Raw genomic sequence first — 17425 nt, 5'->3', positions numbered from 1 at the left:
CCATACCCACAGAGAAAGTCAGGAAATTTCCCCACAAATTTTTGCTTAAAAGTGGGTTGTGTGACTCAACACTGCCCAGAGAGTGGGGGAAGAGAAGCAACGGGAACATATGCTATATTACTTTATTATTATTATTATTAAGATTTCCACAAAACAGAAGTTTCAAACACAAAAAACCATTAAATTTTTTTAAAGAAAAACATTGGGAACAATGTTAATATTCCTTCCTGCTGGAAAACATTCAATCAAACCACAGCAAGTTGTTTTATACTTCAGAAAATAATGATGTGAAAAGCAAGTCCTATCATTTTGCATAATTATATAAAATAACAGTGTGGCAGCTTAGCACTGTGTATGAATCCTATCAGTGCTCCTAACTTCAATGATATTTTTTAATAAAAAAAACCATCTGTTTTATTCATATATCTTGGGGGTGAAAATCCTAAACAAAGCGTGGTGGGTTAGCACTGTGTATGAACCCTATCAGTGCTCCTAACTTCAATGATATTTTTAAATTTAAAAAACCCATCTGTTTTATTCATATATCTTGGGGGTGAAAATCCTAAACAAAATAGGTGGTACCTTTTGGAAGATAAGAGACATAATTTTATGGATATACGTAAGCAGGTACCTGAGCATTTTAAACAAAGAAATAATATTCATGTGTTGTCAATATTCAGAAAAAGTGTGCCCATTTTAGCCGTATATCTTTGAAAAGTAAGTGCTTCAGAAATCTTTGGGAAGGAAATTTTATGATGCACAATAAAAAATACCCTCAACCACCCTTAAGTGATTCCTTTTTATTTTCTTTCCAGAAGAGAGAAATTGCCTTATTGGTTTCCTTTCCCGGGGCTGAAATTAGCCCCAAAGGGGCCAATTAAAGCACATTTCCTATTATCTGAGTCTATCTAGCACAATGGTAAAACAAGTGTGGTACCAGCAAACAGATTTCTTTTCTGTGAATAAATATGTATGTACCTGATATGCCATCTCAGAAGAAAAGTGGCTTCTTCCCAACTCACACCTCATTCTCCCTGTTGCCTCACTGCCTGGGGAAAACAGGCACATATCACTCTTCAATGGGTAAGATTCCTGGAGTTTTCCCCTTCCAAATCAGATCCCCAAATGCAAGCAGTTAGGTTTGGATATACAAAGAACACAGGAAGCTGCATTATAACCCAGTCAGGGCACTGATCCATGCCGTTCAGTTTTGTTTAAACTTCCTGGCAGAAGCTCTCCAGGGCTTCAGGCACAGAGGCTTTTCCAGCCCCACCTGAGATGGCAAGGATTGAACAGGGGACCTCCTGCATGCAAAGCAGATGCTCTCCTGCTGCCTCCCCCTTTCTTCTAAACCTTTTCCCTTAGGATGACATCCCAGATGTTAAGTTATGTTGACTCATTTTAAAGATAAAGAAGGCTCAATTGGCAACGCCGACCAAGCTGGAATGGATCAATGCTTAAGGCATCGTGATTTGTGAGATGAAAGTGTTAATGCAACAAGCCAATAATGGCATCCAGGTATTTAGTGAAAATATTAGAAATGAAGCTACAACGTAGTGGGATTATAATTATGTTGTGCTGGAAAGTGCTGTTGCAAAGTAAGGTGTGCAAAATGGCTCTAACATGTCTAGAAATGGGTTGCTAAACTAAAACTTTGCATGCTACAGTCTGAAGTGAGCTACCAGACAGCCTAATTTCAGAAAGTCATGCATTGTTCCATTATTTGAAATATGTTCTTCTGATTTTCATTGAAACCGATCTAATTTTGACTGGTTTGTCATTCACTGTCCAGGTTTCCCACCGAATCCCTGTTGCGAGCATCCTCCTTGTGACCCGGTGAACACCATTGAGATTTGCAAGACCGCACTGGCTGAACCACCAGCCTGTTTTCTCACTGAAGTTACTGCAGCTCTTCACAGGCTGCTCCTGGAGAGAGCAAGCTGGATTGCAGCCATCATTGTCCATATCAAATGTACTAAAAGGTAATGAGTTCTGGTTGTCTTGTTTTCTGTATCCCCGAAATGCATCACCTAAATTATAGGAACAAAAAATAGGGGAAAGTAATTAAATGCATCTGAATTAAGCATTTAACAGTGCAGGTCCTGACTAACTTGGGCCCTACATACTTACTAGCTAGTAACCATGTAGGCAGTAATGCTTCTGAATACCAATTGCTAGAAACTGCAGGTGGGCAGAGTGCTGTCGCGCTCAGGTCCTGCTTGCGGGCTTCCCCTAGGCATCTGGTTGGCCACTGTGAGAGCAGGATGCTGGACTAGATGGGCCATTGGCCCATCCAGAACACTCCTGAGTTATGCTTTTACATAAATTGTCATTCTCCTGCCCTTCTTCTCCATGTCACAGATTCAGGCAGAGGATGGGAAACAGTCTCTGCTAATCTATATTACACTTAAATAGACGCAATAGGAAGTGCTTCATTCATGAATTGCTCCTAACAGCAATATCTGGAAGCAGATTTATAGGGCAACTTTCTTTTCTGTGGCCTGTTGAATGATCTAACACTGAGTTTTACTTCTGCTGTGAGCAAAGTATGTGTGATGTCACCGAAAAGCTATTCGTGCCTATGAAACATCTATCTAATACTCTTCTACTGGAGGACTCCCGCAACTTAAGCAGGAACTTCTTCCAAAATTCACACACTACCCTTGTAGTATGAGCTGGCTTTCTGTGGTTAAGTATCAAAATATACACAGCCTGACTTTGACTGCCTTGTCATGTTTGCGCTAGTCTCCCAGCAACACCTATGGCTTCTAGACTGGCAAAAAAACATCATCAGTGGAGACTTTAATGAAGACTTTAAATAAACTCTTCACTTGCCTTGAAATCATTCTGCCTATTAACCAAACGGTGTGTAAAGGTTTTGACTCAGATTATTCTGAAATAGCTGGCCTAATACATTGCCTTACCACCTAGCTCCGTACTATCAGTAAAATCTCAGTTACCTTTTCCTCTAAGAAACAACAAGGTGGCTGAATCCTAGTTTTAGCAACTGCTTGCAACACAGCTTGCCCCAATTCTTGGCCTATATTAGCTTTCCACAACCTGGCACCCTTTAAATGCTAACTCACATCAGCCCCAGCCACGTGGCCAACGATCAGCAGGAATGATGATAGCTGTAGTCCAAAACATCTGGACAACATCAGGTTGGCAAAGGCTGTCCTGCATTATGGAGGCTCACAATTGTGTATATATACACATGTAGTCTTACATTACTAGAAAGACACACAGTAAACTGGGGGGGTGGGGTTGTCTCATGCAATCCCTTCCAGTGTCCCCAGTGCCAATTAAATTATTCCCTTTCTAGATTTACACACCTTCTCTCAGCAAAAGGCTCCCAATGCAGTTCACATAAGCAGCCATAATGTGTAATATGGGAGCTGAGTACCTTGGCCATGACAATGTTGGTGATCTCAGAGCTTGGAAAATGTACCTCTGAAATCATGATACTTGCTCCAGCCAAGACACAGGAGCTCCTGGCAGATGCTCTATAGTTTATTGTCTATATTTGTGGACTTGCCACCCTATTTTCACATTTGCAGAGCCTGTCATTTTAAAGCTAGACCGCTGCTCCCGTCCGAGTCTTACCGGCATTTCCAGAGTAACGTCCTAAATGTATTTTAAAAGAGCACGCTTCATCCTCTAACCAAAAACTGTCATACGATGCGTATGCATACGTGTCATCTTCAGCCTCCAAGCCCACATAAAGCATGAAGCTGGCTGTTTTCTGGTTTGCTATGTGGAAAATATTTCGGAGGCCGAGCCAAAATTCCCCTGTAAACAGAATTAAAACTCTAAAAGAACAGAAGTGAAGATTTATTCCTACACACACACACACACACACACACACACACACACACACACACACACCTTCAATCTGTTTGCTATTAATCCTGAACCAGTTAAAGGAAGCTATGTTAAATTATTGATTTATACCCCGGCTTTTTCCTCTGACACAGACTCAAGGCAGCTTACAGATAAAAATGAGATCCACTAAAAACACAGAAAAAACTATTATTGAAATAATCATTAAAAAACAATTACATATTGATAGAATTAAACTACCTACATAATCAATCTGATCTATTTAGTTTTTCTACCATAACGAAACAATGATCTGAAACTTCACATATAGGTTCAGCTGAATATCAATCTGTTCCCTCAGTCACCCCAGAAGTGGGAAATGCTCAGTACATGCAGTGGGAAATATCAGTGTATTGTGCTTGATATAATAATAATAATAATAATTTATTATTTATACCCCGCCCATCTGGCTGGGTTTCCCCAGCCACTCTGGGCGGCTTCCAACAGAAAAATGAAATAAAATAATATATTAAACATTAAAAGCCTCCCTAAACAGGGCTGCTTTCAGATGTCTTCTAAAAATCTGGTAGCTGTTTTTCTCTTTGACATCTGATGGGAGGGCGTTCCACAGGGCGGGCGCCACCACCAAGAAGGCCCTCTGCCTGGTTCCCTGCAACTTGGCTTCTTGCAACGAGGGAACCACCAGAAGGCCCTCAGTACTGGACCTCAGTGTCCGAGCAGGACGATGGGGGTGGAGACGCTCCTTCAGGTATACTGGACCGAGGCCATTTAGGGCTTTAAAGGTCAGCACCAACACTTTGAACTGTGCTCGGAAACGTACTGGGAGCCAATGTAGATCTTTCAAGACCGGTGTTATGTGGTCTCGGCGGCCACTCCCGGTCACCAGTCTAGCTGCCACATTCTGGATTAGTTGTAGTTTCCGGGTCACCTTCCACTAAATTGTGAACCACCTGAAAAAGTCTCCTGCTACTGTTTTCTGCGGATGCAATAGAGGCGGTGAAGAAAGTCTTCTTCGCCGCCACTACCGCCACTTGGTAGGCTCGACATTGAGCTCTAACCCGTGTCCTTTCAGCTTCAGAATGAGTTATCCGCCACCGGCGCTCTAGCCGTCTCAGTGATTGTTTCATTGCCCTCAGATCTGTGGAAAACCACGGGGCTGTCCGGGCTCCATGCAATCAGAGAGGGCGCTTCAGAGCCAAACAGTCAATAGCCCTGGTTAACTCTACAATCCAGCGGACCACCAGGGAATTGGCTGAAAGGCCATCAACATGGGATAAAGCATCCCCTAACACTCTCTGGAAACCATTTGGATCCATTAAGTGGTGGGGGCAGACCATCCGAATTGGTCCCACCTCCCTGCAGAGGGGAAGGGTCGCGGAGAAGTCCAGTTGCACCAGGTAGTGATCTGACCATGGCACTTCTTTAGTTTCGCTTTTACTTAGTGTCAGATCACCAACATCCATAGAGATAAACACCAGGTCCAAGGCATGTCCGCGGCTATGAGTTGGGCCAGACTTATTCAGGGACAGCCCCATGGAGGCCATGCTTTCCACGAAGTCCCTATAAATCAGGCATCCCCAAACTGCGGCCCTCCAGATGTTTTGGCCTACAACTCCCATGATCCCTAGCTAGCAGGACCAATGGTCAGGGAAGATGGGAATTGTAGTCCAAAACATCTGGAGGGCCAAAGTTTGGGGATGCCTGCTATAAATCGTCGGGGAAGGCTGTCAAAATTCCCTAGAGCTGTAAGCTGATGGGAGGGACAGGCTAGAAAGGTTCCTGTTGTTTTTACTTATGGGGGTCGTCCATGCCCCTGGCCAACCCGATAAGACAAATCTACCTCACAGGGTTGTTGAAAGGATAAAATGGGAAGGGGACAACCATGTGTGTCACCTTGAGCTCCTTGGAGGAAAGGGGAGGTATATATATATTAACAAAAATAAACATGGACACACCAGATCTGTATGTCCCTAGCTGGGCTGGAGTAACTAGAAAAAGGCCCTAACAAAAAACAAATTGCTACCTTCAAGGTCACCAAATCCATTCAAATAGTCAGACCATGTCCTTTGAAATTCAACGAGCCCCTCAGTTCTCTTCTGGATCACTGTCCAGCCTCCTCCTCGAAAATCCATCTCACACAATACCTGAAACATATATAGATAATGGTGGTGAAATCTTTCTGTAAAGAAACTGGCAAATCCACCCCACCCCCCCAGCCAAATTAAGCAAACACTAACATTTGTACACAATATGGATTTCTACAAAAAAAAAATGGCTTTCAGTTTTTCACAGCGAGTTCAGTTATTCTTCTCATTTTCCCTTCCCTGTAAAAAGATCTTGGGAAAAATTCTTGGTAATAATTTGTTGAAGCTAGGTCCAGCAATGTTATCAACACAGGACACCTAAATATATATATATATATAAGAAAGAAAATAGCTTTTCTGAAGCTTGCAGGGATTGCACCTTTGGCATGCATACCTGGGGCTTGGAGTCAAATTATTAGTCAATGAGTGTATAGATTCAAAACTAATTTATTTCTTTTTTTAGGTGTCCTCTGTCGATAACATTGCTATAGTTATATATAAACGGAGCAAGGGTATTTTAAGAGTGTGAGAGAGAAAGAGAAAGAGAGAGACATGTTTGGACCAAAGCCAGCCCTCTCCCAAACAGCTTAGCGGGTGAATATCAGCTTTTGCAAAGGTGCACGGTCCTGATAATTAGACCAACCAGAAATGAGGGACATACTGTGGCACCCATTTGTGCATGCTGTTTCCAATTGAATTAGGTGTGCTTTCCATGTGAATGGCCTCTAGCAGGCAACTGTTTTTCTTTCAAGAGTGAGCCACCAGACTTTTCTGCACCTCTCCCTTCTCTGTTCTGAAGTGTCTTCATCTGGCCCCCTCCGAAATTCAAAATCCTAATTTTATTTTCAGTTTTAACCTCCTCCTTAGTTGCTACACATCCTATAACCATGTTTTTCCATTAGTTCTTGATCTCTGGCCAGTGTCATAAGCAAACATTTTTACTTATTTGATGACTTCAACTTCTGTAGACATTGGCAGTCATTCCTAAACACTGGAAAGGTTTTTTTTTTAAAGGAAATATGGAAGTTAATTATCTTAGTTATTTCAAAAGTATCCTCCAGTGCATGCTGAACTATTTCATGATTTATATATTTAACTCCTGCAAGCACAAAATTGAAGGATTATATATATATATATATATATATATATATATATATATATATATATATATATATATATATATACACCATGGGAATGATACTGTCAATGTTAAGCATTTTCTTTCCAGGCCGCAATGTTAGACTGAATCGGGAGTGAGGAACCAAGCCTGGGGGGCAGATGTGGGACTCCTCTTAGACTAAACCCTCTCCTTACCCACACCCACTCTTCCCAGGCCGTGCACTTTATCATCTCTGTTCACACCCTCCTTGTATGTTTTTCCTGGCTGTAATGAGTCCTTGTAGTCCAATACTGCCTCTTGCTTCCCTGGATGGAAGATAAAGAGGTGTGTGTGTATATATATGTGTGTGTAAAACTAGTCTACTGTGCCAAAGTAAAATTGACATTTGTCACTCTGTCCACTTTTGCTTCTTGAGTGCAACACGCCTACAAAGTTGGAAGGGAGTAAGACTGGTTTGACAACCTGTCGCTCACTCATGTCCTTACTACATGGCAAAGCAAGGGGTGTGGGGGTGAGCTCCCCACTTCTCCCCACCTTGCTTGCTTCCAGGACACCCACAATGGCAAAATCACCAACATCAGGGCACCATAATTTGCCCTATGATGCAGTTGTGAGAGGAGAACTCTGCCCCCCCCCGACAGCTCCTAGAGCAGGCATCCCCAAACTGCAGCCCTCCAGATGTTTTGGCCTACAACTCCCATGATCCCTAGCTAACAGGATCAGTGGTCGGGGAAGATGGGAATTGTAGTCCAAAAGATCTGGAGGGCCGAAGTTTGGGGATACCTGTCCTAGAGGACTATCTTACTACAGAGGTACCTCGGGTTAAGAACTTAATTCGTTCCGGAGGTCAGTTCTTAACCTAAAACTGTTCTTAACCTGAGGTACCACTTTAGCTAATGGGGCCTCCTGCTGCTGCCGCTGCGCCACCACTGCGCAATTTCTGTTCTCATCCTGAAGCAAAGTTCTTAACCCGAGGTACTATTTCTGGGTTAGCGGAGTCTGTAACCTGAAGTGTCTGTAACCCGAGGTACCACTATATCTGCTTCAAAAAGCTTTAGATTGGTTGTGACTAGGGATGGAGGAGAAATTTGATTCAGTATGCATTTAAACCCAAATTTACCAAATTTGCACTTTCTGAAATAATATGTGAATCAAAACACAGCTATCATTCAAAATTTGCACTTATCCAAATTTTGCAATTCAGCCAAGCAATGTGAACAAAAAATATATAAGGATATTTTAACTATAGTGTGCATTTGATTGACATCCTATGCTCTTTTAAAATGAGGGTTGGGGGGGTTATTTGGTTGTTGTTTTTATTTTGATTATTTATTTTGTGGTTTTATATTTTTATTTTATTCCGTGAACCACCCTGAGACCTCTGGGTATAGGGCAGTACTGTATATAAATTCAATAAATAATAGAATATCACTGAAAATAACATACTAAAATACATTGCTTGCAAAAATGTGTACATTAGTCAAAACTGAATATAAATATTAGGAGAAATTCACACTAAAAAGCTGAATTTAAGATTGGAAAAATGAGAAACTGAGAGAACCAGAATTGACAGAACCTTCCATCCCTGATTGTGACACTGCCACTACAATTACCAAGGGAAAGAGACCACCCCTGTTCTTGTGGCAGGACTTTCTTTCCAACCTGCCCTTTATAGGCCAAGGTTTATACCAATGAGAGGTTAGCTAGAGTTTCTGTAAAGAGATCTTTTAAAAGTTCAGTTAATTGTGAGTTCTGAATAATAGTTGTAACTCTGCAAGTACTCTTTAGCCTGTAAACACTTGCCCAGCTTTTATTCCTTGTGTTCTTGCTACACAGTCCTCCGATTAAAGATCTGGAGTACACAATCAAAAGCACATTTTCTTAAGTGTTTATTAGGCACACAAGGCTGATCTGGCAAAAGCAACAATCCCAAAACTGATCCCAAGATCAGTTTGGCAAGTCAGTTCAGATCTCTGGAACAGTATTCTGTACACTGCTATGACTGCATTCTTGGTTTTCAAAATCATAGTGCAGCTAAGAAGCAAAGAACCATGTTAAACCCTTTTTTCTCTCTCCCTTCGGGGTTGAGGAGAAATTCGATTCTGTTAATTCACACTTTCCAAAACGCTATGAGAAGTGAAACACGGTTATCCTACAAAATCTGCACTTCTTAGAATTTTGCAATGCAGTTCTCCTGCCAAGCAATACAGTATGTACAAAAAAATCATGTGCATATAAATGCATATATAAGTGAAAACAAAATACAAAAACACATATTAAGGGAAATTGCTTTGCAAAAATGTGGTATTAGACAAAGCTGCAGAAAAAATGTGTGTATTAGGCAAAGCTGCAAATAAAATGTGTATATCAGCAGAAATACACACTAAAATGCTGATGAATTTCCATGAGAACTTTTTTCGGGGGAGGGGGATTAAAAAACTGATGGGGAAATGTGGAGAAGCAAATTTGAGAATGGAAAAATGAGAACCCGAAACTGACATGTTTATCCATCCTGGGGGTGTTAATGCAGCCTTGGCAGCCACTTTGTCTTTACTGTTAAAGTGTCATATAAAAAATATGTCACATTGGTATTTTTTATTTTTCTTGTCGACTACACAAAAGGAGAGAGAGAGCTTCGCACTATGACAAATGCGTGTTCTGTCTTGCTGGCATTTGTAAATGAATTCAGTGTTTTCTTACAAGCATCACTAGTATTTCATTTACTGTTATTCTTCAATTCAGTGAAAGATCAGCAAGCTTATATCAAACACAGTTAAATAATTAAGCCCCCTCAATTTCATAGAGACTAGATTAACAATGCATTTCTTGCTCACACAAGCAGACCTAGTCTTCCCCAATATATATTTGTGTGGGCAAATGAGATACGGTCATACAGTAAAAGGCTGGAGTTCTGTGGCAGAACACCTTTTGCATGCAAAGTTCAATCCTGCACATCTCCAGGAAGGACTTGGAAAGACTCCTGTCTGAAACCCTGCAGAACCAATACCAACTGGGTAGTCACTCAGGACTAAACTACGGTACATGGACCAATGATTCAGTATAAGTCAGTTCTCTGTGAGTGAACATCAGAGGAAGTCAAAGATTGCTCCTTGGGGTAAAAAGGTAAAGGTACCCCTAGCCGTTACGTCCAGTTGCGGGCGACTCTGGGGTTGGGCACTCATCTTGCTCTATAGGCCAAGGGAGCTGGCATTTGTCTGCAGACAGCTTCTGGGTGATGTGGCCAACATGACTAAGCCACTTCTGGCAAACCAGAGCAGTGCACAGAAATGCCGTTTACCAGGAGTAGTACCTATTTATCTACTTGCACGTCACATGCTTTTGAACTGCTAGGTGGGCAGGAGCTGGGACCGAACAACAGGAGCTCACCCCCGTCGCGGGGATTTGAACTGCCGACCTTCCGACTCCTCTAAGTTACAGTACATCCAGTTGAACAAACTGACCCCTCATATCAGATTTAAAATATTGGCACTTGGCAGCGGCTTGGAAAGTGTTAAAACCACTGCTAAAGCGAAAGGGAATGCTTTAATGCAGCCATAAGAAGAAGGGGGAAACAACAATCTAAGCAAACAGTAAAAATGAAAAATCTGTATTACCTCAAAGGGATAACTTGATCCTTCTGGATGGATTATGTAGAGACCACTTGGAGTTTTTGTAACAGAGCCAATGGTATCTTTAATATCGCTGCAATCCAAACCTGGCAGACAACATTACCAGAGGAAGTTCAGGTTCAGCTTTGTAAAAAGGAAACAGAGTTAACTTTTTCTCTGACAATCACTTTCCCCCTGAACTGCCTCCCCCTGGCTTTGACTCTCTGCCAAGGTTTCGGACCCATGTGAATATAAACAAGAACATGGAACGCGGGCTTCTAGGCAAAGTGACTGGTAGGTAAAGGTTAAGCATGCACACACATACACACATTAGTTGCACCTGACTGCAGCGCAACATGTCTTTTGACCCATAGATTATTGTACCATTCCAAAGAATTAGTTTACCCACATCTGAGCATAATGTAGCTGTTAATCCGCATTTCCCTATTTGCATTAGACTTGAGTAGTCCACATTGGCATGTATTTGTATACAAGGAGCAACTTCTGTCTTTCCCCTTCATATCCAATCAAATGGGTGACAAAGAAAAAATAATTTATTACTTCTTATTCATTATTATTATTACTAGTATTAATTCATAAAATTTATATACAGTTTATTTTTTCCAAAAAGAATACAACAATGAAATGATCAATAAACACTTTTGGTTTTGCAAAATCAGTAATGGCAAACCACTCCCCCACCCCCAATCTTTCTTAGTTGTACCACTGCCTTACCAGGAGGGGTTACAGAGAAAGAAGAGAAATGGGAAAAGTCAGGAAGCAAAAAGCATTTACCATGAGACTGAACAGCTCGATGAGGAAATACATCAATTGGTTTTCTAGATAGTTCTGTGTTTAAAAGCATAACCCGACTCATCAGTTCATTGACCTGTGTGATCATAAGAAAAACCTTAAACCATTCTGAATGTTCAGGGGAGCCCAGCATTGCCTTCTTTTCTTTTCCTCATAACCTTGAAACAAACATTAACATGGGATGTAATTCAGCCCAAATTAGTTACTTCTACAATCCCAAGAAAATTACTAAATGGGGCTTAATTCTGAGTAAATATACTGAATATACTGAGTAAATATACTGTAAATATACAACTGGTGGCACACCCCATTGATTTTGGTCAATTAAGCAAGTTTTATGTAGAGCAATCCTAAGAAAAACTTCTCAGAAGGAAGTAACACTGAGCTCAGCAGGAGTTAGAAATTAAGCTGAGGACAATAGCCTAAGTATCTCCTAGTAAAACCAATACGACTGAAGAATGCTTAATTTTGGCTAGCTCATACACATGGTTTATAATTCAAATTTTTAAGAATACAGCTGCCATTTTCCACCTATTCACTGACTCATGCAGAATAAATCTGAGGAGGGCCCTACATAAAAAGCTAACAGTATATTTGTTGACCTTAATGGCTCCCTCATATCTAATGTGTTTGTGGCACTGTAAGAAATCAGTAGTTTCTTCCCAATGCAGAAAATAACCAATTACTTGCTGCTGCAAGACAAACTGTTTTTAGGAAATGAGCTCACTATGTTTGCAAACTGGATTTTGACATTTAGTTCAGCTGAATTAAGATCATTCAGTAGAATTAGTCCTGTACAGAAAGAAATGCTTTCTGCAAATAATAACTTATACCTGATTGGAAAGATAATCAAGAGAAGACTGGTGATCATCCATCATGTTCCGTATCATCTTCTTGGTACTTCTTGCATATTCAACTAGAGAATTCTGCAAGTTCCCTTTAAGCAAACAGACCGTCAGTCATTAAAAAAGTTACTGAAAGAATGCAATGACACATAACAGAGCTTTCTTCAGCAATTAGCGTTGTGTGGTAATATTTCAAGCAGGGTAAAAGCCTGACTACATGTGATGCTAACAATTGTGATGCTGTGTGATTAGCTATCAGGTTATTGGTTTCTTTTTAATTAAATGCCAGGCACAGGGGACAAACAGCAATCAGCACTGCAGTGCTGGGGCAGGTTTAAACCTTCCCTCCCCAGCTGTGGACTTCCTAAAACTCACTGCCATAGTAGTTAACAGTAGGTTGTAACATCAATGGGAACTTTCCTCTTTCTGATGATAATGGTGGCATGAGGACATTTACTGAGATCATAGCTGGGGAGAGAAACAGCAAACCACCTCTCCTTGCACACTGTGAAGTTGAAAACAATCTCTGCTTCTCCATGTTTGTTTCTTTGTTTTCTAAGCCAACATGATTACTCTGCCCTTTGTTAGCGTCACACACAGTTAGGCCCTAGATCGGCTTCTTTGTAAAAGTGGGATTTGGATTATTTGTGGGTTTGAATCAAATTGCTTAGTGTCTTAAGGTGCTGGGGGTGGCACATCGGAGACAATGATACCTCAGTCCCTTAGCAGGGCTAAGAACAGGCACCCCCAAACTCCGGCCCTCCAGATGTTTTGGACTACAATTCCCATCTTCCCTAACCACTGGACCTGTTACCTAGGGATCATGGGAGTTGTAGGCCAAAACATCTGGAGGGCCGCAGTTTGGGGATGCCTGGCTAAGAAAGTCATCTGTCAGGATAACCTGAAGAACTACTGTCAGTCAGAGCAGACAGGACTGAGCTGGGTGGATCAACAACTGGAATAAGGCAAGTTTTGCATGTTCATACCACTTAACATCAATGTCTGCATTTGTAGATGCAGAAAATTCCTGAAACAAACTATAGTTGCAGCAGGAAATGAAGTATTTAGATTATGAATGTGGAAGGGTTCAGCCTACTACGTTTAGAACTGTTTCACCCTGTGCTCATCGAACCCCACTGAGCTTTAGATCAGGCATCCCCAAACTGCGGCCCTCCCTCCAGATGTTTGGGCCTACAACTCCCATGATCCCTAGCTAACAGGTCCAGTGGTTGGGGAAGATGGGAATTGTAGTCCAAAACTACAAAGAGGGCCAGAGTTTGATCTGCACTAGCTGCCTATTGATAACCAAATCAAGTTCTGGGTTTTGCTACTGATATTTAAATCCTAAACAACTTGGGATCAGGATACCTAGCAGTCTCAGTATGGACCAAGGCAATCGTTAAGAACAGGCATAGGCAAACTCGGCCCTACAAATGTTTTGGGACTACAACTCCCATCATCCCTAGCTAACAGGACCAGTGCTCAGGGATGATGGGAGTTGTAGTCCCAAAACATCTGGAGGGCCGAGTTTAAGGATGCCTGGTTAAGCATTTTAATTGCATTTATGTAAATTTCTTAATATAGTAAAAATAGGTAAGTATATTTATGTTTAATAAATAACCTTAACATACTGTGAGTGAAATACAAATAAGTTCAATATTGTATCATATCCAAAGTTAGCTTGCAACAGTTAATGAAAGGAAAGAGTTTCTAAAATACAAATGTACATACTACACATGTAATGTTTTTCTTCTCTTAACACTTTAGCTTGAAAATCACAGGGCACGTGGCATTTTTTCTTCTCCTGTGGATTTTCTGAAGATTTATTTTTTGTTCCTGGACTGGCTGTCTCTTCCACAGTGGTTGTGGTGAAAGTACCCTGGAATACCAAACAGAAGGGGGAAAAGATCTGTACAGAATGTAGATAAAACAGGCTCTTGATTATCAAAAATTTTAAAAGATGGCAAATGTTTTCATCTCAGAATAAGATGGTTCAGAAGATCTGAAATCTAGGCTGTTAGGTGAGGAAACACAGAGGAGCACATGGTGCCAAAAAGCTGCACTGGCTGCCAGTGTTACCAAGCCAAATTCAGGATGATATATACTGACTAAAGTACTGTCACATTTATGCTTATTTAATATGTGATCAGCTTAGAAAAGAGCCAGCAAATCTCTGCAGCAGTTATATAATTGGGTATTACCCAGTTTGACCCAGGTGATTTCCAGGAATATGTAGCTCAACCACAGAGCACAAGGCATAATACAGTGCCCCTTGACGAAGTAAAAAAGGGGGCTTTTTCCTCCTCACTGAATGATGAGAAAAACCACAACCAACCCTCAGATGTTGAATTAAGGGTACAGAGCTTAAAAGCACAGGGTGTGACTTTTCAGTCAGGGCTGTATGGCCAGTACCTTCCAGTTTACAAATTAAATGCTGGTGTTTTAATGCTCCCATTTTAGCATAAAAATGAGAAGTAAAGAGAAAGGTTTTAAAAATGGAAATATTGAACTGTTGAACTTCCTGAAGCAAGGAAGAAAATGCCATTGGCTTTCCAAATATTTCCTTCAAATTCCTCTCCTTCCCCATATAAAGAAATATTCTGTTAGCACAGCTCATAGTTTTGATTAGATTGCATTCTTTGTGGCTCTCCTACAGCCCCAACAAAATATACTTATTTTTTGCTTTAAGGCCACAATCCTAAACTCTCTAGGAGTAAGCTCCATTGAACATAGTGGGACTTGCTTGTGAATAAACATGTGAGTGGGACTTGCTTGTGAATAAACATATGACTAAGCATACAGTATTTGTTTGACTTTTTCTATACACACAGAAACATAGAGAACCTATAAAGTTGCCTTATACTGACCTGGAAGCTGTACGCCGGCTCCCGCGGCCAATAATGCGAGATGAGCGCGCAACCCCAGAGTCGGTCACGACTGGACCTAATGGTCAGGGGTCCCTTTACCTTTACCTTTATACTGAGTTAGCCCATTGTTCTACATAGCTTAGTATTGTCTACACCAGGCATCCCCAAACGGCGGCCCTCCAAATGTTTTGGCCTACAACTCCCATGATCCCTAGCTAACAGTGGTTGGGGAAGATGGGAATTGTAGTCCAAAACATCTGGAGGGCCGAAGTTTGGGGTTGCCCGGTCTACACAGTGGCTATCAGCAGCTCTCCAGAATTTGAGGCTTGGTTTTCCCCCTCAGTGCTCCCTAGAGGTGACAGGGACCTTTTGAGACCTTTTGCATACAAGGTATGAACAAACTGAGCTACAGCTGTTTCCCACAGTATCTTCCCTTTCTGGCAGGAGCAACATCATAATACTAAAGCAATTACTAAGGGCATAGAACTGTAAGCAGCCAACTATGCAGATTTTAAACAGAGTGTTAAGTAATTAGAGAACTGAGGTGAGAATGATTCTCAAGAAATTGCCTTACTATGCAATCCTATTATACATGTATATTGAGAAGTAATTCACATTAAGTGAAATGGGGCTTACTCCCAGGTAAGTGGGTACAGTATAAGATTTTAGCATCAATTATAAACTGACCCTCAACAAAATAGCAATAACATAACCAGATGTTGGTTAAGTAACCTAGAGCTTTAGGGTTCTCTCTCTCTCTCTCTCTCTCTCTCTCTCTCTCTCTCTCTCTCTCTCTCTCTCTCTCTCTCTCTCTCTCACACACACACACACACACACACACACACACGGCCAGGAACATTATAACACTGAAATGTAATCCTCCCTTAAAAATGTTTTTCAAAACTTTCTACACAAACCCATTGAGAACCTCTAGATGTATTGCAGTAAAGGATCAGAATGCCCTGTGACACAAGTAAAATAAAAACAAATGATGTTATTTTGTATTTACACTAGTGTATGTGTGTTTAGAAGATGATCCAAAAATTGCAAAGACTACTGTTTGTGAAGAGGTATGCCTCTAAGTTCAACTTTTATTAATGACCTGATAAAAAGCCATGCCTTCACAGATGTTAATGTCAAAACTCTCAGTAACTTTAGTAAAAACTTCAGTCTATCTTTTCAACTAGGCAAGCAACTGCATTTGCTATGTTAGTTGCATTAATATAGCTTCAGCAGGGTCTTTTCAACAGAAACACAACTGCTCTCTATAGACACACAATAGCCCTCTGAAGCAAAAACATGTTGAACGCAGGATTTCCTTAATCTTATCAAGGCAATACATTGTAAACCTTACCATTGCAGAACATGGCTTGACATTACCAAACACAGTATCAGCCCCAATGAAAAATATGATATTTAGGAAGATCAGTGAGGATGCACTGAGATGGATCATCTCTGAGTTGAAGAAATGAAAAGGTTTCGAAGAATTTCAAACTGCCTTGGAAAAGCCTGTCCACTAACTGATGAAGTCTTGAGTTAAGAATTCAGGAATGTGTACAGCATAAACATTAGCCAGAAAGCCAACCCTTTTATGCCCGGACTTCAGAAAACTTACACAAAATTTTATGTAACCCCTGTCTGCTTTAATCCCCGAAGCAATTGTAAATCATAAAATCATTTGATCCTAAAAGCAAATATTGCTGACATAAAGCAGTTGCTACTTAATTAAGATCTGAAAATAACTGTTCTGGGAAGGTTGGATCAGTGCCAATGTTCTGCAGGATGAAGTTGCAAGGCTCCTTTTTTTATATGGCTTGCCAGTGTCATCAGATCTTTGCCCAGGCCATAGCATCTAGCCACCTGGAGCAGACCACATTGAAAGGTGTTTCTGGAGACCCCCATCCCCAAAACAGCTTGCCAGAAAGCCCACACTCCCCCTCCACCATTCCTCTCTTCATCTCTTCTTCTTCACGCTATCTGAAGTGCTACGGATCTCCCTCCCCTCTACCTTCTCTACGTTCCATCTTCGTACATGCTCAGGTCTTCCTCTTTCCCTTTCTCCACGCTGTTTCAAGAAGTGTAGAGAGAAAGAGAAGCCTGCCAGGGAAAATTCAGCCCACAGGATGCCAGCTACCAATCCCTGTTATTGGGGAGAAAACAGTACAAAATCCTAACTACTGATTTCAGACTCTGACCATCTGGAAATAATATACAGATCAGCTTACAGTAACTCACAGGAACAAAAAAA

The 17425-nt window shown here is 41.1% G+C and overlaps 1 protein-coding gene and 1 long non-coding RNA gene across 5 annotated transcripts in view; one reads left to right on the top strand and one right to left on the bottom strand.

Annotated features, from left to right (window-relative positions):
• LOC148686031 (uncharacterized) overlaps positions 1–15109 on the top strand; it is a 34930-nt gene extending 19821 nt beyond the window's left edge. For all 3 annotated transcript variants that reach the window (XR_015949715.1, XR_015949714.1, XR_015949716.1), the window contains 2 exons: positions 1793–1982; positions 14078–15109. This is a non-coding gene — a long non-coding RNA (uncharacterized LOC148686031). The remainder of the gene's footprint in view (positions 1–1792; positions 1983–14077) is intronic.
• Positions 109–16711, bottom strand: ANGPTL5 (angiopoietin like 5). Of its 2 annotated transcripts, XM_035115571.3 has the most exons (8): positions 16532–16710; positions 14042–14189; positions 12299–12402; positions 11448–11541; positions 10659–10759; positions 5864–5984; positions 3604–3789; positions 109–2030 (listed from the first exon to the last, which is right to left on the bottom strand). In XM_035115571.3, exons 1-8 carry the CDS (start codon positions 16628–16630, stop codon positions 1720–1722), a joined length of 1164 nt encoding a protein of 387 aa, XP_034971462.1. In that variant the 5' UTR covers positions 16631–16710; the 3' UTR covers positions 109–1719. The 2 variants fall into 2 exon arrangements, with proteins under 2 accessions (XP_034971462.1, XP_088524508.1); XM_088668382.1 differs by lacking the exons at positions 11448–11541; positions 12299–12402 and having other exon boundaries at positions 16532–16711.
• Between the last annotated feature and the right edge of the window lie 714 nt (positions 16712–17425).

This window comes from Zootoca vivipara, chromosome 4, assembly GCF_965207765.1.
Source record: "Zootoca vivipara chromosome 4, rZooViv2.hap1.1, whole genome shotgun sequence".
Classification (NCBI taxonomy): domain Eukaryota; kingdom Metazoa; phylum Chordata; class Lepidosauria; order Squamata; family Lacertidae; genus Zootoca; species Zootoca vivipara.
The sequence above is the reverse complement of the archived record's forward strand: the minus strand, read 5'-3'. Positions and strand labels throughout refer to the sequence as shown.

Coding starts and splice junctions, on each gene's coding strand:
- ANGPTL5 (XM_035115571.3), bottom strand. CDS start 16,630: ATGATCCATCTCAGTGCATCCTCACTGATCTTCCTAAATATCATATTT. Junction 14,190..16,531: donor TCAAGCCATGTTCTGCAATG/GTAAGGTTTACA, acceptor TTGGTATTCCAG/GGTACTTTCACCACAACCAC. Junction 11,542..12,298: donor TTGATTATCTTTCCAATCAG/GTATAAGTTATT, acceptor ATGATCACACAG/GTCAATGAACTGATGAGTCG.